At 42.1% G+C, this 27,491-nt stretch overlaps 1 protein-coding gene across 2 annotated transcripts in view; it reads right to left on the reverse strand.

The window, feature by feature from the left end:
- LOC106579641 (piezo-type mechanosensitive ion channel component 2) overlaps positions 1-27,491 on the reverse strand; it is a 256,001-nt gene that overhangs the window by 161,568 nt on the left and 66,942 nt on the right. For both annotated transcript variants that reach the window (XM_045702749.2, XM_045702748.2), the window contains exon 4: positions 18,311-18,353. In XM_045702749.2, the coding sequence (XP_045558705.2) occupies positions 18,311-18,353 (43 nt within the window). The remainder of the gene's footprint in view (positions 1-18,310; positions 18,354-27,491) is intronic.

Genomic DNA, 27,491 nt, shown 5'->3' on the forward strand with positions numbered 1-27,491 from the left:
CACGTTCTATCTACGGTACGTTGAGAGCTTCTGGATATGATTGTCCTGTGTTTCTGTTTGGGTGCACATCCTCACCGCATAGGAGATTACTTTACCATTAAGGCTAATTAAAACATTCTACATGGGCATGTCAGCACATGTCACGCGACATTCCAAATGCACTTAACTCACATTCCACAAAGACACAATCTGCCTTCTCCACTGTTTCCATCACAGTCTGCTACAACTCAATCATTCAACAACTTTTGCATCGGCACATGGAACATGTAAATGAATGCACATGTTAACGAAGAAGCTGTAAAATTCTATGAATACAATCTCCCAAAAAGGAAGCTCATTCATTCAGTCATTTTGCTACCAGACCACCCCATGAGAGAAATAATATGGGAGTCCATGACCTAATAATGACAGAACACTAAGATCAATGACAGGAGGACGTCTGAGTGAATAGCTTTCAATTCCCGACTGAACACATCTCAACCATCTAGTGGGATATCTGGTCGTCCCGTAATCCAATCACATCTCTCGTGCGAGTTCCTAATTAATTACCACGGGCTTCTACCATCTTTGCGTCAAGGTCCATCAGAGCTGAGACAGTGTGTCGTTCATCTAAGGACATGGCGGAAATGTGAACATTTACATTTTAGTCATTTAGCAGACACTCTTATCCAGTGCGATTTACAATAGTGAATGCATACATTTCATTTCATGCATTTTTTTTGTTTTGTACTGGCCCCCGTGGGAATCAAACCCACAACCCTGGCGTTGCACACACCATGCTGGCGTTGCAAACACCATGCTCTAACAACTGAGCCACAGGGAAGACCACATATTCAACGATTGCGGGCTTATCCGAGATCTTAACATGAAACATATGGCATGCTCATATCTTACATTACACCTGGGCTACAGCACCCAAATAGACTCACATGAGTCTATTTGGTGAGTCTGTAGCCCAGGTGTAATGTGGCTGGGGTGGGTTTACTTAATGAGATGAAGAAACCTGGTTTAAGAGCTTTGATACCTCTACTTTGAAAGGATTGTCTGTAAGCTACGGATTTGTGCATGATCAGCATGTGATTCTGATCCAAACCTTTAGCCCTGCGGCTTCAGCAGACTGTTTAACATTAATAACATAATCATCAGCAAGTATCTCTCAACAAATCCAAATATCATGAATATCACAGGGACCACACACAGACAAAATGTGGTTTGGTAACACTTTATTTGGATAGTCTGTGGGGCATCTACAGTTGCTCTTCTACATACTATCAGCAACATTTCAACTAACTATCTACTAACACTAACCCTAGCTTAACCCTTATCCTAATCCTAAACGTAACCCTTACCCTGACCCTAACCCTAACCTTAACCCTTATCCTAACCCTAACCCTAACCCTTACCTTAACCCTTGTTCTAAACCTAAACTTAAACCTTACCCTAACCCTAACCCTAACCCTTATCCTAACCCTAATGTAACCCTTACCCTAACCCTAACACTAACCCTAACCTTAAACTTAACCCTAACCCTTACCTTTACCCTAAACTTAACCCTTACCTTAACCCTTGTCCTAAACCTAACCGTAACTGTAACCTTAGCAAACAGTTGCTTATCAACAGATAGTTTGTTGATAGTCTGTAGAGCATCTACATGGGACTATCAGAATACAGAATACAGAATCCAAACATAAATAGATTCCTGGAGATGGTTCATTAACATAAGCAAAGCTCGTCTCATGTAGCATAGAAAAACCTTTGAACGTCTGAAAGCCGACAGCTATGGATTAACACGATCATGAAAACAAAATAACCTTCATAACCGTTTTTAAAAAATGAAACGAACAGCTAACTGTAGACTGGAAAGCTGGGCATACGTGCGATTGAGTCGGTTTCTGTTGTAAATTATACAATGGGTGGGTCTAATCCTGAATGCTGATTGGTTAAAACCGCATTCCAGCTGGTTTCTATTCCACAAGTTGCCACCGGCTATTTACTCTGTTCCATCAGACTGCGCAATCCACTGTCTCATCAGCCCAGCCAGGCAATTTATAAACTTGATCTCCACTATAAAAAGCATCTAGACATTATCTCACATTTCTTTTAGACTAACATTTAGTTTTCAACAGCAGAGGTTTGTATAAATCTTGCTGTTTTTCTCTCAAACATTTGCAACATTGTTTCAATATTTAAATTCGATCTCCAGCTGTCCCATAGTAATGCAACTGACAACAGGAACACTGAGGAGTCTGCTCTCAATCAGTGTAGACAGCTTGCTGCTGCCAATCTGCTAATCATCAGACGGGGAGGGGAGAGGAGGTAGGCAGTCCACGTGGGTAACTGGAGGGCCCTGCCTATACAAAAACAAAGCCCCGGGCCTATGATTTGTTTATCCGGCCCTGACCATGTGTATCCCGTATATACGACTACTAAAACTTGAAACTTGGAGGAGAGGAGATATTGTGTCTCCTCTACTATTCAAACGGTTATCACGGATACAGTGGTCATTTGGCTGGCCAATTACCGTCATCCAAAATTCCATGACCGTCGCAGCCCTAGCCGAGACCCCGAAACCAAGGCTAACGGGATGATTAAGAAGCTGACAGACAGACTGCAATTGTCAACTTAGAGCCGTGAAGGACTCGAGAAGGTTGTGGGAAGATTGAGCTGTTCACAGAGTGACACACAGAATGGTCGAGATAGTTCTCCACTGAAACCCAGTGTGTTAAGGTCAATGTTATATGGCGACAATGGTACCCAGTCCTAAATAACACACTCAAAGGGTCCTATTCAGTCGTGATACATAGAAAGAACGATGTTTTCCACTATTGTCTGTGACGCCTCCTATTTCCGGGAAAGCATTCCAATATTGATGAACATTGGCGCTGAAACGATGGAATTTCCCTCCAGCAGCACAGAGTATGACTCAAATGTCAGATACAAGTGTATACATTTTCAAAACATTTCCAGCTTCCCCTGAGTAGGTCAAGAATGGGAAAAAAGTGGAACACGACTGACCAATAAATAAACCAATAATTCTGTCTGGGATGGTGAGGCGGCAGAGTCTTGGCCAATGTAGTAAAGCTCTTCTTTGTTCTGCCTTGGTCAGGGTGGAGTGTGAACCGGAGCTGAGACAGCACTTTGGCCCAATCCAGAGGGTCACAACACTGGACACAAGCCATTGGCCAACACATAGGCCTAATGATGGAACTCAACCAATCACGTCCACCGTATTAAAAGAAGACTGTACCTCAGGGGGTTAAGAAGGGTACAGGTCTGAATCTGTTTACTCTAACTACTTCCTCACCAATTGGAGAACAGGTCTTGAGTTGGATTCATTTAGCTCCACTGTTTGCTCTGAGTCAGCGAGCAGAGGGAAGGGAGGGAGAAAATGCCACATTACTGCACATCAACAAGCATCCAGTCACGGATAACCAGATAATACAGTACGACCCGTTTTCCCCTACTTTTCATACCTCCGTCCATTGCTAGTACAAACACTTTTGGTGTAAGCCATGAGGAACATGTTTAGCTAATTTGTTCGTCGAATACAAAAATATTAAATATAGTTATTGAAGGAAAGTAACATATGACCATGGTTGTAACAGGTGAACCAGACATGCTCATATTCAATTACCACAGGTGTTCCTACCGATCTGTTCTAGGGAACATCTTGTTCCCAGATGACAACATCCTGTTTATCTGGTTGCCAGATATCTCTCAGGACATTTAACACTTCCTCCACACTTCAGCTTTAATCCCTTGGAAATCCCTTTAACTGGACTGTTACACATTGGCCAGTATGCTCCAGTCTGTCACTAGACAGCAATTACACTTTCATTGTTTGTACATTAAACAGAGGACATTTGGCGTGTCGCCCCCGGGCAGCACTCAAGGTACAGCGTGGTCCTGGTGCAGTCCAGGCGAAGCAGGCAGCGCACACAGAGTACCACAGAGAGTCTGGCACCCCGCTGAGCCAAGAGAAACAGGGTAGCACAGTGGCACAATTCAGGCCTCATATCACTGGCCTATATTCCAGCACCTGGCCTGCCTGCAGTATCCAGCCCAACGTTATTAAAGACCTGGAGTTTAACTACTGATTTGAGAATTATACATTAGCGGGAGAAAATGTTTTGTGACCCCGTGTTGAACAGAAATACATGTGTAAAAAATAGATTACGGTGTTTGTGGAGCAGCAGGGATGTATGACAATTAGATATTGGCTGCACTGAGTAGACTTCAGCGAGGAATGAGGAAGAAGTCACACTTCTGAAGTGGTCCACCTGCTCCAACCAAGACAGCTTTAGTGTAGCTGAGATGAATCCATCTCAGCTACACTAGTTAGGATATGGACATTAGGGCTGGAAATTGCCAGGGACCTCATGATACGATATTATCACAATACTTAAAGTCGGAAGTTTACATACACCTTAGCCAAAGACATTTAAACTCAGTTTTTCACTATTCCTGACATTTAATCCCAGTAAAAATCCCCTGTCTTAGGTTAGTTAGGATCACCACTTTATTTTAAGAAAGTGAAATGGTAGAATAATAATAGAGAGAATGATTTATTTCAGCTTTTATTTCTTTCATCACATTCCCAGTGGGTCAGAAGTTAACATACACTCAATTAGTATTTGGTAGCATTGCCTTTCAGTTGTTTAACTTGGGTCAAACATTTTAGGTAGCCTTCCACAAGCTTCCCACAATAAGTTGGGTGAATTTTGGCCCCCTCCTCCTGACAGAGCTGGTGTAACTGAGTCAGGTTTGTAGGCCTCCTTGCTCGCACACGCTTTTTCAGTTCTGCCCACAAATTTTCTATAAGATTGAGGTCAGGTCTTTGTGATGGCCACTCCAATACCTTGACTTTGTTGTCCTTAAGCCATTTTGCCACAACTTTGGAAGTATGCTTGGGGTCATTGTCCATTTGGAAGACCCATTTGCGACCAAGCTTTAACTTCTTGACTGATGTCTTGAGATGTTGCTTCAATATATCCACATCATTTTCCTACCTCATGATGCCATCTATTTTGCGATGTGCACCAGTCCCTCCTGCAGCAAAGCACTCAGGCCTCATGCCACCAGAGGACATTTCTCCAAAAAGTGCGATCTTTGTCCCCATGTGCAGTGGCAATTCGTAGTCTGGCTTTTTAATGGTGGTTTTGGAGCAGTGGCTTCTTCCTTGGTGAGCGGCCTTTCAGGTTATGTCGATATAGGACTCGTTTTACTATGGATATAGATACTTTTGTACCTGTTTCCTCCAGCATCTTCACAAGGTATTTTGCTGTTGTTCTGAGATTGATTTGCACTTTTTGCACAAAAGTATGTTCATCTCTAGGAGACAGAACGCATCTCCTTCCTGAGCTGTATGACGGCTGCGTGGTCCCATGGTGTTTATACTTGCGTACTATTGTTTTTACAGATGAATGTGGTACCTTCAGGTGTTTGGAAATTGCTCCCAAGGATGACCCAGACTTGTGGAGGTCTACAATTGTTTTCTGAGGTCTTGGCTGATTTATTTTCATTTTCCCATGATGTCACGCAAAGAGGCATTGAGTTTGAAGGTAGGCCTTGAAATACATCCACAGGTACACCTCCAATTGACTCAAATGATGGCAATTAGCCTATCAGAAGCTTCTAAATCCATGACATCATTTTCTGGAATTTTACAAGCTTTTTAATTAAAGGCACAGTCAACTTAGTGTATGTAAACTTCTGACCCACTGGAATTGTGATACAGTGAATAATTATAAGTTAAATAATCTGTCTGCAAACAATTGTTGGAAAAATTACTTGTGTCATGCACAAAGTAGATGTCCTAACCGACTTCCCAAAACTATAGTTTGTTAACAAGAAATTTGTGGAGTGGTTGAAAAATGAGTTTTAATGACTTCAACCTAAGTGGATGTAAACTTCCGACTTCAACTGTAGGTGCCATTACGATATGTATTGCGATTCTCACAAATTATCACGATTCTATATGTATTTCGATTCGATATGGTGATTTTATTGCGATTCGATGTTCCAAACATATTGCTCACCCTATGTCTTGTTAGGTTCTAATTATCAGAGTAAGAACTTTAACCAAGTTTATTCTTCCCAAAGGATCAAACAGCAGACAAAAACATATTCACAACAAGCACTGATATTTAACCCTTTCTCCTATGCTGAGTCTCCTCCTACACATCTGAAGAGCCAATACATGTCTGTTGCTAGACAGAACCTTAGTGATACCTGTTCTTCCTCACTTCATCTGACCTGACCTCTGCCCCAAAGTGCTCACACCTCCCCAACTCACGGCTGTCATGTTGACTCGTACCAGACGGTGTCTTTCCTCCTCCCATAGGATCCCTGATGGCTAACAATAACATATCCTGACATAATGTAAACGTTAGAAATTACCCTCTCTCCCTCAATGAAAGGAATAAGTATATTTCATGATTTCATAAGTCAAGAAATCAGAACCCAACAATCTGCTGCACAGGGGCAAGAGAGCCACGAGAAAACAAGTTTTGATCAGTCATGGAAATAAAAGTGCTGGAAACAAATTGGATTCTTATTTAAAAAGCAGATGGAGAACAAGCTATGAAGGAAAAATACTTGAGATTTGCTGCAGTCCAACTAGCGCAAAAATAATATTGCAATGTTGTTAAAATGGTACGATACGATATATCATAAAAAATAATATCCCTGTATACATTTTTTCCCCCATCACTAAAGGACATGACTCTTTTTACCCTCATTAATTGATATTCTTAATTAATCAACATAGTATAGAAATGCCAACGTTCAAAGCACCATCATAGAGTATGTGAACTGTTGGATCGTGTAGTATTTATAGGAACAGAAAGCAGACACTGTGATTCACCTCGTAAAACGTCATGTTTCACAGACTAAACAGTAGCTGTTACAGAATCAAACCAAATCTGAAGATATGGGTCAGAGACGTCCTTCTAAATTTGATTCTATACAGGAATAGGATTCTATCCAGGAATTTCACACAATAGTCAGATGCCCTTGGAACAATCGTGAGGGGATGTCGATATGATGAAGAGGAAATCGGAGGCGGGCCTTACAGTACAGTAGACAATGAAACAAGAGTAGATGACACAAAAGCCCAGTTTGACTTGAGCATGTTGCATGCACAAAGATCAGATTGCGAGCATGATCCTTTATCTCCATGTGAAAGGAAACTAAAGTTAATTTTACCTCAACACACCAACCACCACAAATGTGGTTATGGGGGTTATGGATAGAAGGCTCAAAGAGGAAGAGAGGACATAATTGCTGCCCAGATGCCACGCCGGAGGTCACATGGCTGATGTCACTTCCTTTACACATACATCCCTCACAACAAACCTCCATTCTCATGTGCTTATTCTAGGGGCAAAAGCTGAATAACATACGCACATCCAGGTACTTTCCGCAGGTGCTGGAGTTGTTGACAAATTCATGGAAAACAGAAATGAAAACGCTGCACACTGCTGTATCATGCCCTGATCTGTTTCACCTTGTGCTTATCTCCACCCCCTGCAGGTGTCGCCCATCTTCCCCATTATCCCCTGGGTACTTATACCTGTGTTTTCTGTCTGTCTGTGTGAGTTTGTTTTGTTCATTCAAACCTACCAGCGGTTTCCCTTGCCCCTGTCTTTGCTATAGTCACTGTTTTGTAGCTTCCCGGTTTTGACCTTACCTGCCTGTCTGCCCTGACCCTTCCTGCCGTCCTGTACCTTTGCCTCTACTCTGGATTACCGACCTCTGCTTGACCTGACCCTGAGCCCGCATGCTGTTCCGGTGCCTTACACCCTCTCTGGATTATTGATCCCTGCCTGCCTTGACCTGTCGTTTGCCTGCCCCTGTTTAATGAATAAACTTCTGTTTCTTCTACACTGTCTGCACCTGGGGCATACCTTAACACGTGATATGCTGCTCATGCTCCCAGGTGATAATTATTTATAACAACGTTTCAACCCATAGTTCTTCATCAGGCATCCTTATTCTAGGGGCAACATATTTCCTATGGGAAACACACTTCAGCTTTTATTCCCATAGTTTTTTATTTAGTTTAGTCATTTACTTTTTTGAGGGAGGGGTTACAGGTACAAATAAACACTAAAAGAAATGCATACAAAACTTACCACAACCCAACCCCCCCCCCCCAAGTCCACCTCGAACCTGCCCGAAAACCATGGCTCCCACCTCGCTTAGCCCCCCCCACCTCCCCGAAGAAAGCATGCCTCCCACCCATCCCACCTAGAAACCGAGGTTTCCCATCAGTCCCCCTTCCACCCATCCATCCCCCGAGTCTCTCCCCACAAACCCCCGCCAGGCCTCAATTGTTTCTTGACTAGTACCATTCATTCTCGCTGACGATAATTCTGTTATAATTTCTAATAGTAACTGTATCCACTAGTTAAATGGGAGAGAGTGAGGTGGTTGCCAACATTTTGTTTCACAACAGTGCTACCTGACAGCAGTAATCTTTTCTGATTGATTGAGAGATTCAAGGGGCAAGGGGCTAAGTAACATAATAGATGCAAAGCATTGAATATTTAAATTCATGCGCTTTAAAAAAAAAGGTTTACTTTGTCCCAGGAGCATTTAACTGCAGGGCACTCCCACATCATATGAAGGAATGTGTCTACCTGCTTTATGGGACACAATGAACAGTTGGCAGTTGGGGCCAATTTCATTGTAAAACATATTCTTGGTGTTAAATACAGTCTGTGAACAAACTTAAAATATATAAATTGCTGGTTCGGATAATGGGATGCCAAGGTCATATTTTTCCATATTCTTTTCCAATTAAAGGGTTGTTCAGATTCAATTACATCTGTGAACTATCATTTTTTAATGGCTAGCTCAGAATATGAGCTTTCCAAAATATATTTATATATTATAAAGATCAGTCCTTTCAGGAGCCCAGATCATTTATTTATAAATCCCATCATTGGATGGTTCGGTCGTTGGGTTTCCCAAGGGACTGCAGGCTAGCATAGATGACCTAAGTTGTAAATATAGAAAAAATGTTTTGCCTGGTAATGTGCATGTATCTTTCAAATCTTGAAATGTTCTCAAACCATTACTGTCCATTTTATCGGTAAGGGTACGGATTCCACATTTGCAAATGGCCGCCCTCCAGATCGCAAGGAACTTCTGTGAAATATTGGAATGCCATTTTCATTCCCAGTTATCACTTTTTTCAGTTTTGTGCCAAATAGAACTTGTGTGAGCATTAATAGGACATACGCGTAGTTTATATTGTTTAAGGGATATATCAGGGAAGACCACCTCTTCCAGAGCAATAGGAGTCACCATATTACTATAATGAACATGAGCGGAGACAGAGAGCTGGTTTCACGCGCAGGGCACAGCAGGTGTTTATTGTAAAGGACCACAGGAGGAGGCAGGTAGCTGGGTCCAGGGGCAGGCAGAAGGTCATACCCAGGAGGAGGCAGGTAGCTGGGTCCAGGGGAAGGCAGAAGGTCATACACAGGGGGTCCAAAAGGGCAACAGTACAGGCAGGGAAAAGTCTAGTAACATAGTCCGGGAGATCAGGCAATAGGTAGATAACAGGGAATCCGATAGGCTAAAGTACAGGCAAGGAATAGGCAAAAAGGCGTTGAAAGATTAGTGGAATCTGTGTGGGTAGCTGGACAGGTAGGATGACTGACAGTGAGGGTGAACAGGGGTCACGGGTCAGGTGACAGAGGAATGGATGAGACTGAGGCAGGAATTCCTTTAACCATAAAGTGGTACATTTACTGAGTAGTCTGTGGTGGATTCATGGACGCACAGAACTTCTGGATTAGGCAGAGTGAAGGAAGAGAAAGCAGAGCGATCAGGCGATGGTGATTTCCTCCCTTTATGGAGTGGAGATCTGTCGGACATTTCCACCTGACCTAATTAAAGCGCCCCTGGCCCAGCTGAGTAAGTGGCAATGAATTAAAGGATTATTCCACCAACTCCATGGGCTTTTTCTACAGGCGTCGTTAGTGAGGCAGGCAAAAACTGTAAATCACGGGAAACCCAGCACTCTGAAGGCCGTGTGTCACAAAACAAACAATACCTCACAGTGATGGGGTGTAAAGAACTGAACTAAATAGTGTGTGATAATGACATACAGGTGTGTGAACAGGTGATTAGAATTCAGGTGATTGGGATCTGGAGAGTGAGCTGCGTTCAGGGGATCTAGGTGTTTGAGGGTGTGAGTTGGAAGCAGACTTTACAATATAATTGTTTAAGGGATATATCAGTGAAGTCCACCTCTTCCCGAGCAATAGGAGACACCATGTTTCTCTATATACTCAGCCAAGGGGCAGAAGAATCATGTTTGAAGCGGGTACGGATAGTTAGGTACGGATAGTCCTCCTACGTATTTCCCTCTTTGTAAATGTATTAATTTTATCCAGGATCGTGTACCTTGCCAAATACATTTTAAAACCGCACTATAATTTTTTTTCCCAGAAGCCAGAAGGTGTAGCCATGGGAGGCATTGAACTACAGAAATTCAGCCGAGGCAATATATTCATTTTTACAATAGATATTCTTCCGGTTAAAGCAACTGGGACATTATTCCATCTACTGAGGTTGGAAGGAATTGATTTGACCATTCTGTTAAAGTTTAAGGCAATGGTTTTATCTAAGGAAGGAAATATATCTTCTCCCAAATTTTTTTAATGGAAAACAATTGGGATTCCATAATTAGAGATCTAGGGCTGATTTAGTTAGATACATTTTATAGCTTGAGATGAAGCTGCATTTATCTATGATCTTCAATTCATTTGTGAGCAATTGAGATACATTGTCTAGATAGTAAAATAATTAAATATCTTCTGTGTAAAATAAGATGAAGTGATCAGTAGATTTTGGGGAAATTGGTGTTATTTCCTTTGATTGAGGAATTTCCTTGGCCAGAAGTTCTATGGATAATAAGACTAGCAAAGGCGTAATTGAGCTTTTAATAAAAGCTATATTAGGGCTGTATTCACATCTCTCCCAGATCAACCTTTGTAAACGTCTGTATTAATCATCTCGAGCAATAGTGGACCTAATTGATTCCAACATTTTAAATAGACTTCAGGAGGAATACCATCCCATTGCCTTTATTCATGCTATCCAATGCCCTTTTGAGTTCATTGAGAGAGTTTTGGGCTCCCTGAAAAGTGGCTTCCTCTGTTGAGAGAAGAGATTATTTTTTAAAGGACTTAGTCTGGCTTGGTGTGGATTTACAATCAGAGGTGTACAGTTCTTTATAGAAGAGGAATAGCTAAATGATCATTACTGCGTAGGTTGTTGGCTAGTAAACGACTGGGACGATTACCATGGAAGTACTTGTTAAATCTTACTTGATAGATGGCAAATTCTGCTCTCTGTCTTATCAATAAATTAAGTTATGTTTTGACTGGAAAGAGTAATAGCTACCTGGTCAAAAAGAGCGATTGTTGAGAACGCTATAACAGTTAACAATATTTCAGAATCAGATATCTTCTTTAATTGTGATTTATTCAACCCAGATGCAATTGCAGTTGCATTATTTTTTATAAAATCTTTGGCGGCATCCCATCAACTACATTTTTATTGATCATTATGAATTAATTTAGTTCAATCTCAAACAGTGTAGGATTTTGTAATAATAAAACACTGAAACGCCATCTTGCTGCTCTTTTAGGAGATTCTGAAATATGACGTTGGCAGTAGTAAGTCTGGTGGTCAGACAAGCTCATGAAATCGATTCATGAGAATGATTTATGCCTATTTGAGTAGAAAATACACTATTTTGCTTTAGAATTGTGTGCTCGCCAGACATCAATGAGGTTGTAAACACAAAGTACATGCTGGAGAACCTTGGTTGCATGTGGATTGTAGTTGGTCTTATTAAATGTCCAAAATGGCATTCCTGTCTGTCCCAATAACCAGACAACATTCAGTTAATCCTAACAATAAAATGTAGGATCATAAGAATTTGGAGCGTATACATTTAAGAAAAGTCATTCTACCTTCTTGGTCTTCGCCTTCACCCATGATCGTAAATTTGAGTTTCTTACAGTATGGTTACACCTTTAGTTTTGTATGGGGCTAACAAAAAAGCTGCCATTTTGTCCAAATGGTTCTCTATTCTATGTGAGTCCTTTTGGAACAGGTGTGTTTCTTGGAGCATTGGTATATGTGACTCGTTTCAGGAAACTAAGCAAATGTTGCGCATCACTACATCACAGGAGAAGCATTTGAATGTTTTCTTTTTTGGGGGGCAGAAATGCCTTCTGGAACATGTGAACTTTCATGTGCCTTAATAACAAACTTGTATGCCATCTGCAAATAAAAATAAAATAGTTAAATTATGAGCCTAGTTGGGTTTAGCCACAGAAAAAGACAAGAACCTTTCTGCTAACCATGATTGGCTGAGATAATGGACATGCCAAGAGATGAGTTCAGATTGGTCTGTCATGTAGCACGCGTCTGTCTATAACATGAGCTGCTCAGTATGTGTAGGTAATGCTTTCTAACGTGGCTTTTTTTAAATATATCATGAAGAACTGCAAAAGTGTTGCTAATGCTCTCCACTTTCTGGAGGACCGAGTTTGAAATCGGTGGAATGCCCGGTGGAAGTAGAGTATGACAGCTAGTGAGATGGAGAAAATTCAGGTGTTTGATTGCAAATATGCGGAGGGAGTCAAAAAGAGAACACCCAGAAGGTTGTTGTATAAAACACCTGTCTCCGGATTACATCTTCAAACTAAGGGCAACCATGGCAACCGTGACAGATAAGGAGAAGCGTTCATCCATGTATTCGGTAAGAGAGTCTAGCTACCGCAGCTACATTTTCAGATATTATATGTTTCAAATTTTGTCTGAAAGTCATTTTAATTATTGTTAAAGCGTACTATTAGCTAACTAGCTAACGTTAGTTGCCTGGCTCGCTAGCTAATGTTACGTGTATGATCTGTATCTCAGCATTCCTAGTTATAGCCTAATGATCTAGCCTAAACAATTTAACCCATAGGGATGCAATGTGCAGTAGCCCCACAAGGAAGCATTGTTCATTAATTGCAGTGGAGCCATCGTTGTCTAAATGTCCTGTACCATAGGCAATATAATTATAACGAAGTCCAATGTTCAGCATTAATAATAATAATAATAATAATATTGTTCCTTTTACTCAATTGAGGGGGTTTACTCATCATTGACTTATGCTGAGGGCAGCATCACAGCCACAGGTGAAACTGCATGACTGATGGTGCGTGAATAGCATAATATTGAGCCAGTCAAATTGGGGTTAGCCTAGATCTGTCGGTTCCTCCCCCTGTGTGTTGGGCTTGATGTGCTTCTCCAAGAAGTCTTGAGCCTCCTTCGCAGTGGAAAACATATGTGTTGTATTCTGAATAATTTTCGAGTGATTCTGTTATCTTTTTTAGGAGCTTGATTTCCCCTTCTAGCTTTAGTTCGGGCTGTTTCCAGGTCATGGATTTGCCCATCTGTCACATTGGCCGCGGTCTCCAAACTTTGCACTTCAGTTGAGTAGGTATCCACTTTAGAAGTGAGCAGTGTAAGATATTAATTTATCGGTTTTAATTGCAAGTCAAGGGCAGGGGTAATTCCCTCAAGAACAATCACTTGGATAGTAGTGGCCAACTCTTTTCTGACCATTGGTCAAGAGGACCCAGCTCCTATAACAAAGGCTTCCAACTTCATCTCACTCTACTGAGGGGAACACAACAGCAAATGTGCGCTACAGTAAATACATCAAAGTCTAACTTACAGTTGAGGTTTTAAATTTGATAGAAAAGGTTGTTCTGGATTTCAACTTAGAAATGTGGATGATAGTCTTCCAAGATAGACATGGATGTTTCCTCTCTCCTTCATAGTCTGGGTCAGTGACAGTCTGCCTAACACTAACGTATGGGGATGATAACACAACACAGACAGACAGTCAGTCATATTACATCAACCGCTACTGCTTCTGCTTGGCTGTAACCTCCAGCCAGTTCCAAACAGGAACCGCAGACGCCCGCCAGACACACACGCTCGCATACGCGCACACAGCCTCTTCCCAGCCAGACAGGTTCAATTACAGGTGTCTGACTGAGACACAACGTCAGACGGGGGGCTGTTGAAAAGAAAAGTACTGTAGGTGACATACTTCACCGTAAAATAATATGACAAACTAGTAGTCATTGAGGGCTAGGCCAATAACCAGTGATTTGTTAAGAGAAATGTAGAAATGTACAACTGGCCTCGTACATCTGAGATTGTGACTAACTACCTTTCATCACAATAACATAGACATTCCGGTTTGCCAATATAAAACATATTGGCACATTCATTTGAAGCCTCTTTTGCCCGTAATGGTCCTCCTTTGTTACAGTCGCTCTCAGTCTTGCTTTCCAGTGTTGTATGTACAGTAATGTGAAACTGGAGCTTCATTAGAAGACCAGGCCACTCCAATCACTCAGTGGGCTCCACACGTTCCTGTCTGGTACACATTCATCACCGTCACTCACCTGCCTCCCAGACTCCCACAATGCAATAGGAGGAGAGGTGCCGTGGCAGCAGCTGTAGACACCTGAGGGACCGCATGCTGGCATACCAGAAATGATCGAATGACGTGTTCTAATGTCTGTCATCCCCTTTAATTCCTCTAGTTTTTTCCTCTCACACCTGTGATAATTTTGTTTACAGTGTGGAATCGCAGGTTGCAAATATCTGTTAGGAATTCTATAGAGTCGGGATGTCAAACTCACTTTGCCCCAGGGGCCACATATGGTTTTCAATGAGGGCTGGAGGGCTGGAGCTGAAAATTGATTGTATTTCCACGGCGTCAAGATGTTTAAAAATAATTCCTTTATCCATAATTTTGGGAATTTCCAATGCTCCCTGACTCTATCTTTAATTTCTGAGATTAGCTGGAAACGATCAAGAAACTGTATGAATGTAGGTCTATTATAATTTCTACACAGTTTAAAGCATATTGACTTCGCTCACCTCCCCACCACCATCAAAGAAATACAATAAATAAGTACAAATAAATGTTTTAACTCAAACCACCCATGGGCCGGATTAGACAACCTCGCAGCCCTTATGTTTGACACCCCTGTTATAGAGTGTGCGAAAAGATATCAACAAGGCCATTAGGCTAAGCCCATATGTCAACAGAGGTAATCAAGACACTGGTGAGCAGTCTTTCAGTCCTGTTAATTTCCCAGACAGACAGCCATGTCTGTTATAGTTACACACCCCCCCCCCCACCAGACAAAATAATAATTATCCCCTGAGGAATGCCAGTAGCTTCCCTCATGGCGACAATATGACTCTAAACATTAAGGTTGGCCCTTGCCCCTTCGGCTGTTGCTTTAACCAAGTGAGCAGTAACACTTTCAATACTTGGCAGGATCACCTCGGAAACCCTGTAATGGCCGTGCTAATTAGCCTAGCACAAAGACGCGGCACAGCGCGAAAGACTGGGACGATTTACCATGTTTACACCACATGTGGCGTAAGGATATGAGCGACAGTTAAACAATCGGAATGTCTGTGAACGAGGCGGCCGCACCAACCATAATAACAGCCGATGCTGGGAAAATAAACGCCCACTTCAATCGTCATGACACAATGTAGTTTGGGTGCAGACTTGAAAAAAACACCAAACCTCTGCTTTGTTGAGTCTATTATTTTACGGCTGGCCGTTCCTTCTAACCACAGCTTGGGACAAGGCACGTATCTCGCTTTCAAGCATACGAATGCATCAATAAAGCCTTGAACAGTGTGTAATCATGACTTAAGCCTCGTAGTGAATGAGACGTCTGTTTTCTAACCATAATATGCCTGGAAGGGAGAAAATGGAATGACATCTGTCAATACTTTGTTTGGATGTCCGTATTTAGACATGGGATTATATTTGACATTTATATTTGACATTTTTTATATATTATATTTGGGAGAAAGACAGATGCTGTGGTCCCTATGTCTGTCTGTTGATGTCTGTCTGTTGTATCTGTCTGTGTTCACAGAAAGTAGCATCACAAATCCACATTAAAGGTAAAGTCTTGGATATTTCCTGCTGTTAAATGGTCATTTCAATGAATCATATAAACCCATTGAAGTACACTACATGACCAAAAGTATGTGTACACCTGCTCATCGAACATTTCATTCCAAACTCATGGGCTTTAATATGGAATTGGTCCCCCCTTTGCTGCTATAACAGCCTCCGCTCTTCTGTGAAGGCTTTCCACTAGATGTTGGAACAATGCTGTGGGGACTTGCTTCCATTCAGGTCGGGCACTGATGTTGGGCGATTAGGCCTGGCTCACAGTCAGCGTTCCAATTCATCCCAAAGGTGTTCGATGGGGTTGCGGTCAGGGCTCTGTGCAGGCCAGTCAAGTTCTTCCACACCGGGGGCATTGTCATGCGGAAACAGGAAAGGGCCTTCCCCAAACTGTTGCCACAAAGTTGGAAACACAGAACCGTCTAGAATGTTATTGTATGCCGTAGTGTTACGATGTCCCTTCACTGGAACTAAGGAGCCTGAACCATGAAAAACAGCCCCAAATTATTATTCCTCCTCCACCAAACTTTACAGTTGGCATTATACATTCAGGCAGGTAGCGTTCTCTTGGCATCCGGCAAACACAGATTAATCCGTCAGACTGCCAGATGGTGAAGTGTGATTCATCACTCCAGAGAACGCATTTCCACTGCTCCAGAGTGCAATGGCGGCAAGCTTTACACCACTTTCACGGGCTACCTGAGATGTGAAATTTTTGTGTGATGTTTTTATCGATCCACTGAAAACCCACCGTAGCAGGCAATTGTGGCATCTATTTTTAATGCAAACTTTCTAAATGTCAACAAAAAATCTCTGGAAAAAAGTGAATGGAAACGTAGCTAAAGTTACGCTCCTGACAGAACCATTGCTGAGCAGCAGGGCTATGGATGACTCACTTGGGAAAACACACTCGTCTGTGTGCTGCGATTAAGCCCCACCAGAGTGATGAGAATGGAACCTGGACTGTTTTGTTCAGCCACTGTTTTTAACCTGTGTATTTGCATGTAAACTTAAATGTAATCATTCAGTTGAGCTCAAATGAACATCTTCAGTACTGTGACACTGTGCCTTAGAATGGATTGTTGTGATGTACATTAGAATAAGTAAACTTTCTTGTCCTATGTAAGGGGAGGATACTCACCCCTTTCCCACACAATAACAAAAAAATATATATTTAACCTTTATTTAACTAGGCAAGTCAGTTAAGAACAAATTCTTATTTACAATGACGGCCAACACCGGCCAAACCCGGATTACGCTGGGCCAATTGTGCGCCGCCCTATGGGACTCCCAATCACTGAATTGAACCAGGGTGTCTATAGTGACACCTCAAGCACTGAGATGCAGTGCCTTAGACCGCTGCACCGTGAAGATATATACAGTGTATTCCAAATTCGCAAAATGTATGATATTGTAACAACCCTGGGTTTATAAGCGCGGAAATCGACTCTGCTGTTCGAGCATGCTGTTTCATTACATTGGTGTCAGAAGTGATCGCACCTTGCATCCACGACAGTGCGTGTGCTTGGCCGGTGAGCGCGTTCCTGTAAGACGTAGAGTCGCAAGCTAGCGCGAGGACTGGCTCTTTGAAAGGAGGGAGTAGTGTAACGACCCTGGGTTTATAAGCGTGGGAATCAACTCTGCCGCACGAGCATGCTTTTGCTGCACAGTCGATAGCATGCCGGACCTCGGGCTAGAAGGTCGAGGGTTCGAGACCTGCTCTCTGCTGTTTCATTACAATATATTATAAATTCCAATTTGTTGTGGCTAATGATAGCTAGGTGGCTAAGTGGTTAACGCTAATGTTAGCTAGCTGGCTAACGTTAGCTAGGCTACTGGCAGGGGTTAAGGTTAGGAGTTAGGATAAAGGGTTAAGGTTAGGGGAAGGGTTAGCTAAAAGGGTTAAGGTTAGGGTTAGGGGAAGGGTTAGCTAACATGCTAAGTTATTGCAAAGTAGCTAAAAAGTAGTAAGTAGTTTCAAAATTGCTAATTAACTAAAATGCTTAAGTTGTCCGTGACGAGATTCGAACATGCAACTTTTGGGTTGCTAGGCGTTTGCGCCGTTAGCTAGCTGGCTAACATTAGATATGCTAGGAGTTAGGGGTTAAACTTAGGGTTAAAGATGCACTATGCAGTGCCTGTAACGTAACAAAATGTGGAAAAAGTCAAGGGGTCTGAATACTTTCCGAATGCACTGTATACGAATTAAACTGTGCTATATACACTAGTAGACTAGTTTGATTAAATGTAAAAGCATTGGTCTCTTACCTTTCCAAGCCCAGCTGTCGCACCGACTTTTCCCATGTTGAACCTGTAAAAAAGACAAAACATAGACGTCAAAATCCTCATTCAACAGAGTGGACCATTATTCAAAACTCTTGAGATGGATTCAAGATGGCGACTGCCCAAATGGCATGCTTTCCTGAAGCACTTTCTGTTATCCTGCAGAGCCTCCCCATTATTCAACAATGAGCGTTGAAGACCTGAGCACCATTAAGCATACACTGAAAAAAGTGTATTCTATCTATTTTGGACTGGATACACTTTCTATGGACACACCGGGGTGCAAACACACTTCTGACACCAATGTGGCAGATCTTTTTAAATGATTCACAGATTACGGTTTCACAGATTATGGTTTCACATGCGCACTGACCCTCATTATGACAGTAACACAGGTCTAAACCAAATGTTAGTGAAGGTGAACAACACAAACACACACACACACACACACACACACACACACACACACACACACACACACACACACACACACACACACACACACACACACACACACACACACACACACACACACGGGGGCGGCCATGCACCTCGACAGCCTCTTGGAACGCACTCTGCCTCACAGTAAGCTGTCATCCTCCGTGACTCACACGACTCATGCAATTAGCAGACGATTCCTTCTCGCTCTCCTCTCTTCTCTTTCCCTCCCTCTTGTTTGAACATACTTCAGACCGAGCGTGCTCAGGACATGCAACTCTGCTGTACATTGATTTAATAACGCGGGGCAAAACAAACTACCTTTTTATTTTCTTGAAAGGCTTTGGGCTGATGGGCTTTTTGTTTCCAGGGACATTTCCATGTATGCGGAAGGCCCCCTCCGGGTGAGAGAGTTGGAATTTACAGCTGTCTTACAACTAAGTGCCAACTCCCAACTCACTGCCCCCCCCCCACCCCCATCCTCCCAGCTGATCTGAGGATAGTTACCCTAACGACAGATCAATGAGTCAGTGCTAATTAGCTCTGTCATTAGCTCATGAATTGCCTGGCTATAGGCCGTCCTCGGATGAGAAGACATGTTCACGACTGAGATGGCTGATGATGAAAACGTCCTGTTTAAAAAAGGAATTTAACTGCAATAGTTACCATACTATATGCTGAGGAAGTCATTTTTCTACCTAAGTTGAATTCATTCAACTTTATCAACAATACATTTATCGGTAACACCTTACCTTAAGTTGCCCTTATACTTATGTAACTACACAGTAATAACTGTAGTAGGGACCCTGTATTAATTAACACGTACTGTAGTTACATATTAACCGCTTTGTAATTGAGTTGAGCCATTTCTATGAGGGATTAGTTAACATTCTAGTCACTATTCTCAAAATGAACCTCGCTGGCTCAGCTGTTTTGATGCCAGCTACCAGCAAGAACAAAAAAATAAACACAACATGTAAAGTGTTGGTCCCATGTTTCATGAGCTGAAATAAAAGATCCCAGAAATGTTCCATATGCACAAAAATCTTATTTCTCTCAAATTTTGTGCACACATTTGTTTACATCCCTGTTAGTAAGCATTTCTCCTTTGCCAAAATAATCCATCCACCTGACAGGTGTGGCATATCAAGAAGCTGATTAAACAGCATGATCACTACACAGCACCTTTTGCTGGGGACAATAAAAGGCCACTGTAAAATGTGCAGTTTTGTCACACAATACAGTTGATTTGCTGACTGTAGGAGTGTCCACCAGACTTGTTGCCAGATAATTTCATTTTCATTTCTCTACCATTAGCCGCCTCCAACGTTCTTTTAGAACATTTGGCAGTACATCTAACTGGCCTCCAAACCGCAGACCATGAGTAACCATGCCAGCCCAGGACCTTCACATCCGGTTTCTTCACCTGTGGGATCGTCTGAGACCAGCCACCCAGACAGCTGATGAAACTAAGGAGTATTTCTGTTTGTAATGGGGGAAAACTCATTCTGATTGGCTGGGCCTGGCTCCCCAGTGGGTGGGCCTGGCTCCCAAGTGGGTGGGCCTGTGCCCTACCAGGCCCACCCATGGCTGCGCCCTGTCCAGTCATGTGAAATCCATAGATTAGGGACTAATGAATGTATTTAAATTGACTTATTTCCTTATATGAACCATAGCTCATTAAAATAATGTATATTTTTGTTCAGTATACATGTTTCTCTCTGATGGATACATCACCTGTGCTATGGCGATTGGCAAAGTATACTATGAGTAATGTACTGTATGTGTCGCTATTGGCTGCAAGACAGCGAACTATGCAAGGTTCCTTTAATGATTCCCCATTATTTTGTTCCCATGGCTAAGCCAATAAAGAGGAGGGGGCGTTTGTTTACGTCAGTTTCTCGCTTACATCATATGCACCCCCCCATCCCCCCTCCTCCTTCACTCTCCGCCACCCCAAAATGTCATGTTACAATACAGCCTGGACATTGTCTATGAGTGAAGGCTACAACATTTACATTTACATTTTTACATTTTAGTCATTTAGCAGATGCTCTTATCCAGAGCGACTTACAGTAGTGAATGCATACATTTCATAAATATATATTAAAAAAAATAAAAACATTCTGTACAACCACAACGTACTCCAATGATGAAGTGTGGCCAAACCAAGATCGTACATCCATGTGAATTTATTCTCTCATTAATACAATATTACGGACCCAGATTTATGCCGGGGCACATGGGAAAATGTCATGCGTGTTTGATGAGCTGTTTTCTAACTACGATGCATGGAGGTTTTCTGACTCAGCTGACGTAAAGAGTCCAGGTTTTCAACGTCTGAAAAACTCCATCCGTCACAGGAGTCGTGTGGAGTGGTGGCGCCTCGCGTTGCTTTAGATTTGTGTGTTTATATTTCTGGATGCTTATAGTAGGTTCAGTAAATTGATTCTGGCCTGACAGAATAATGTATTTGTCCATTAAAGTGGTAAATGACCCCACGTAAAAGAATGTCTCAGAGCGCAACAGTGAAAGCGCGTATTGTTAAGTGTAAAAACTGGGCTGACAGGAGTAGGCCAACTTTGGATTTAGAATATAAAATGATTTTTAAAAAGTTACTTACAATGCTCTGGTAAAAATAAACTCTACATTTGGCTAAAAATGTTTGTCTCTGAAAAGATGAGGAGAATTTTAGTCCTTCTATCTCCACAAGGAAAAAGCCTATGAGCAGACTGCAGGATGACAATAGTTAGTTATTTTCAATGACAGAGTAACCGATCCCTTTTTATTCAAAGGCCTCCAAACCAACAGGTGTTATTTTGCATGATCTTTAGTTAGCAGCTACGGTATACATATTACACGAGAGAGAGAGAGAGAGAGAGAGCGTCAGAGTGGGGACAAAGTGAAGAATAGAAAGAGAGAAAGAGAGGAGAAAGTGTGAGAAAGAGCGGGGGAGAGAGAGAGAGTGCGAAAGAAGGGAGGGAGAGAGGGAGAGAGAGAGAGAGAGTGGGGACAAAGTGAGAAAGAGAAAGAGAGAAAGAGAGGAGAAAGTGTGAGAAAGAGGGAGAGAGAAAGAGAGAGAGATAGAGAGGGGACAAAGTGAGAAAGAGAAAGAGAGAAGTGTGAGAAAGAAGGGAAGAGAGAGAGAGTGTGGGGACAAAGTGAGAAAGAGAAAGAGAGAAAGAGAGGAGAAAGTGTGAGAAAGAGGGAGAGAGAAAGAGAGAGAGAGATAGAGAGTGTCAGAGAGAGGGGACAAAGTGAGAAAGAGAAAGAGAGAAAGAGAGAAGTGTGAGAAAGAAGGGAAGAGAGAGAGATGTTTTGTGGAGCATAGTTGTGACTACAACAGCTGTTTAGCAGCTCCCTGCTGATGGATGCAGTGGCTCAGGGAATCAAGGAGCGCAATAATGTGGTGGCACGTAATAATGCAGTGGTGTAATAACGTCCAGGGCTGTCCAGGGGTACAATATATACAGTACCATGGACTACCAGTACCAGATCACTGTCCAGGGGTACAATATATACGGGGAGTACCAGTACCAGATCACTGTCCAGGGGTACAGTATATACAGGAAGTACCAGTACCAGATCACTGTCCAGGGGTACAATATATACGGGGAGTACCAGTACCAGATCACTGTCCAGGGGTACAGTATATACAGGAAGTACCAGTACCAGATCACTGTCCAGGGGTACAGTATATACAGGAAGTACCAGTACCAGATCACTGTCCAAGGGTACAATATATACAGGGAGTACCAGTACCATATCAATGTGCAGAGGTACAAGATATTTCAGGTAGATATGTACATAAAGGCAGGGTAAAGTGAATACGCATCAGGATAGGTAATAATAAGGTATTTGAGGTAGATATGTACATAAAGGCAGGGTAAAGTGAATACGCATCAGGATAGGTAATAATAAGGTATTTGAGTTAGATATTTACATACAGGCAGGGTAAAGTGACTAGGCATCAGGATAGATAATAATGAGGTATTTGAGGTAGAAATGTACATAAAGGCAGGGTAAAGTGACTAGGCATCAGGATAGATAATAATAAAGTATTTGAGGTAGATATGTACATAAAGGCAGGGTAAAGTGACTAGGCATCAGGATAGTGTAACGCCCTGGCCATAGAGAGGGGTTTTTGTTCTTTATTTTGGTTAGGCCAGGGTGTTACATTGGGTGGGCGTTCTATGTTCATTTTTCTATGTTTTTGTATTTCTTTGTTTTGGGCCGTGTGTCGCTCCCAATCAGGCACAGCTGTAGTTTGTTGTTGCTGATTGGGAGTCACATATAAGGAGCCTGTTTTTCCTTTGGGTTTTGTGGGGGATTGTTTCTGTTTAGTGTCTTGCACCTGACAGTACTGTTTGGCTGTCGGTTTTCTTGTTTTGTTGTATCGTGTTCGTTCGTAAATTAAAACTCAAGATGAACACTAACTCCGCTGCACCTTGGTCTACTTCCACAGACAGCCGTTACAGATAGATAATAATAAGGTATCATTGCGTGCTAAGTATATGGGACCAAATAATACACTTTTTACTACTTCAATACAGATATAAGTGAATATGTCCCAATACTCTCAGTCCCCTAAAATCTGGGGATTATGGTCAAAAAGTGCTGTAATTTCTAAATGGTTCACCCAATATGGATGGAAATACCCTTCAATTAAACCTGTCAGTCTGCACTTTAACCTCATAGTCATTGTACCAAAGGGGTTGGAGTACAGAGCAACAACAACAACAAATGTGTCACTGCCCCAAACATTTTGGAGTTCACTTTATCTGCATTGATCCTATCTTGCACTGACTTTATGCACACTCAAAAGACTATATATGTACACTATATACACACTCACTCACACACACTACACTGACACCCACACAAATCCCAGACACATTCACATACTGTACACAACATACTCACACACATGCATACCGACACAACACACACATACACACACACACACACTTTTACACTCATCATATGCTGCTGCTACTCTGTTCTTTATTCTTCCTCTTATTATTATCTATCCTGATGCCTAGTCACTTTACCCTGCCTTCATGTACAAATCTACCTCAAATACCTTATTATTATCTATCCTGATGTCTAGTCACTTTACACTTCCTTCATGTACATATCTACCTCAAATACCTTATTATTATCTATCCTGATGTCTAGTCACTTTACCCTGCCTTCATGTACATATCTACCACAAATACCTTATTATTATCTATCCTGATGTCTAGTCACTTTACCCTGCCTGTATGTAAATATTTACCTCAAATACCTTATTATTATCTATCCTGATGCATAGCCACTTTACCCTGCCTTCATGTACAAATCTACCTCAAATACCTTATTATTATCTATCCTGATGTCTAGTCACTTTACCCTGCCTTTATGTACATATCTACCACAAATACCTCATTATTATCTATCCTGATGCCTAGTCACTTTACCCTGCCTTCATGTACATATCTACCTCAAATACCTTATTATTATCTATCCTGATGCCTAGTCACTTTACCCTGCCTTCATGTACATATCTACCTCAAATACCTTAATATTATCTATCCTGATGCCTAGTCACTTTACCCTGCCTTTATGTACATATCTACCTCAAATACCTTATTATTATCTATCGTGATGTCTTGTCACTTTACCCTGCCTTTATGGACATATCTACCTCAAAAACGTTATTATTATTATTATCTATCCTGATGCCTAGTCACTTTACCCTGCCTTTAAGTACATGAAATATCTTGTACCTCTGCACAATGATCTGGTACTGGTACTCCCTGTATACAGTGGGGGGGAAAAGTATTTGATCCCCTGCTGATTTTGTACATTTGCCCACTGATAAAGAAAGGATCAGTCTATAATTTTAATGGTAGGTTTATTTGAACAGTGAGAGACAGAATAACAACAAAAATTTTGAGTAAAACACATGTCAAAAATGTTATAAATTGATTTGCATTTTAATGAGGGAAATAAGTATTTGACCCCCTCTCAATCAGAAAGATTTCTGGCTCCCAGGTGTCTTTTATACAGGTAACGAGCTGAGATTAGGAGCACACTCTTAAAGGGAGTGCTCCTAACCGCATCTTGTTACCTGTAAAAAAGACACCTGTCCACAGAAGCAATCAATCAATCAGATTCCAAACTCTCCACCATGGCCAAGACCAAAGAGCTCTCCAAGGATGTCAGGGACAAGATTGTAGACCTACACAAGGCTGGAATGGGCTACAAGACCATCGCCAAGCAGCTTGGTGAGAAGGTGACAACATTTGGTGCGATTATTCGCAAATGGAAGAAACACAAAAGAACTGTCAATATCCCTCGGCCTGGGGCTCCATGCAAGATCTCACCTCATGGGGTTGCAATGATCATGAGAACGGTGAGGAATCTGCCCAGAACTACACGGGAGGATCTTGTCAATGATCTCAAGGCAGCTGGGACCATAGTCACCAAGAAAACAGTTGGTAACACACTACGCCGTGAAGGACTGAAATCCTGCAGCAAGGTCCCCCTGCTCAAGAATACATATACATGCCCGTCTGAAGATTGCCAATGAACATCTGAATGATTCAGAGGACAACTGGTGAAAGTGTTGTGGTCAGATGAGACCAAAATGGAGCTCTTTGGCATCAACTCAACTCGCCGTGTTTGGAGGAGGAGGAATGCTGCCTATGACCCCAAGAACACCATCTCCACCGTCAAACATGGAGGTGGAAACATTATGCTTTGGGGGTGTTTTTCTACTAAGGGGACAGGACAACTTCACCGCATCATTTGACGGGGCCATGTACTGTCAAATCTTGGGTGAGAACCTCCTTCCCTCAGCCAGGGTATTGAAAATGGGTCGTGGATGGGTATTCCAGCATGACAATGACCCAAAACACACGGCCAAGGCAACAAAGGAGTGGCTCAAGAAGAAGCACATTAAGGTCCTGGAGTGGCCTAGCCAGTCTCCAGACCTTAATCCCATAGAAAATCTGTGGAGGGAGCTGAAGGTTCGAGTTGCCAAACGTCAGCCTCGAAACCTTAATGACTTGGAGAAGATCTGCAAAGAGGAGTGGGACAAAATCCCTCCTGAGATGTGTGCAAACCTGGTGGCCAACTACAAGAAACATCTGACCTCTGTGATTGCCAACAAGGGTTTTGCCACCAAGTACTAATTAATGTTTTGCAGAGGGGTCAAATACTTATCTCCCTCATTAAAATGCAAATCATTTTATAACATTTTTGACATGCGTTTTTCTGGATTTTTTTGTTGTTATTCTGTCTCTCACTGTTCAAATAAACCTACCATTAAAATTATAGACTGATAATTTCTTTGTAAGTGGGCAAACGTACAAAATCAGCAGGGGATCAAACACTTTTTTCCCCCACTGTATACTGTACCCCTGGACAGTGATCTGGTAATGGTATTCCCTGTCTATACTGTCCCCTGGACAGTGATCTGGTAATGGTATTCCCTGTATATACTGTACCCCTGGACAGTGATCTGGTACTGGTACTCCCTGTATATACTGTCCCCTGGACAGTGATCTGGTACTGGTACTCCCTGTATATACTGTCCCCTGGACAGTGATCTGGTACTGGTACTCCCTGTATATACTGTCCCCTGGACAGTGATCTGGTACTGGTACTCCCTGTATATACTGTACCCCTGGACAGTGATCTGGTACTGGTACTTCCTGTATATACTGTACCCCTGGACAGTGATCTGGTACTGGTACTTCCTGTATATACTGTACCCCTGGACAGTGATCTGGTACTGGTACTTCCTGTATATACTGTACCCCTGGACAGTGATCCGGTACTGGTACTTCCTGTATATACTGTACCCCTGGACATACTTCCTGCATATACTGTACCCCTGGACATACTTCCTGTATATACTGTACACCTGGACATACTTCCTGTATATACTGTACACCTGGACATACTTCCTGTATATACTGTACCCCTGGACATACTTCCTGTCTATACTGTACCCCTGGACAGTGATCTGGTACTGGTACTTCCTGTATATACTGTACCCCTGGACATACTTCCTGTATATACTGTACCCCTGCACAGTGATGTACAGTGATCTCTGTATATAGCTCCATTCTTGTGTATTTTATTCTTCTCGTGTCACTATTTTTTCAATATCTTTTTGCATCTTTACTCTGCATCGTTGGGAAGGGCTAGTAAGCAAGCATTTCAATGTAAAGGCTACACCTGTTGTATTCGGCACTGTCACATGGGCTCCCTCTCCCGCATCTAGGTCACCAGGCTGCTCGTTATTGCGCACACCTGTCATCAGCGGTATGCGCATAATGACACTCACCTGGACTCCATCACCTCCTTGATTACCTGCCCTTTATATGTCCCTTTGGTTTCTTCCCCAGTCGTCATGTTCCTGTTTCATGTCAGTGCACTGTTTGTGTTTCTTGTTTTGTTCTGCTTTGTTTTGTTTCTGATTAGATTTTTTTTAGGTTTGAATATTTTTTTTATTTAACCTTTATTTAACTTGTTTCCTGTTCATTTTTGTATTATAATGATGTGTCTGTCTACCACTTAAATCATGAAATACATGAATCACCATTCATGACCATTATTTTATTTCATGTTTCCTCTTTGATCGCTGACTTTGTTTTTCTAAGGACAGTGCTTTGATATATGTACACATTCGAATGCGGTAGCTCAAACCGTTGGGTGCCACTTAGGCCAGCCGACA

This window comes from Salmo salar, chromosome 19 (genome assembly GCF_965601325.2).
Source record: "Salmo salar chromosome 19, fSalSal1, whole genome shotgun sequence".
Classification (NCBI taxonomy): Eukaryota; Metazoa; Chordata; class Actinopteri; order Salmoniformes; family Salmonidae; genus Salmo; species Salmo salar.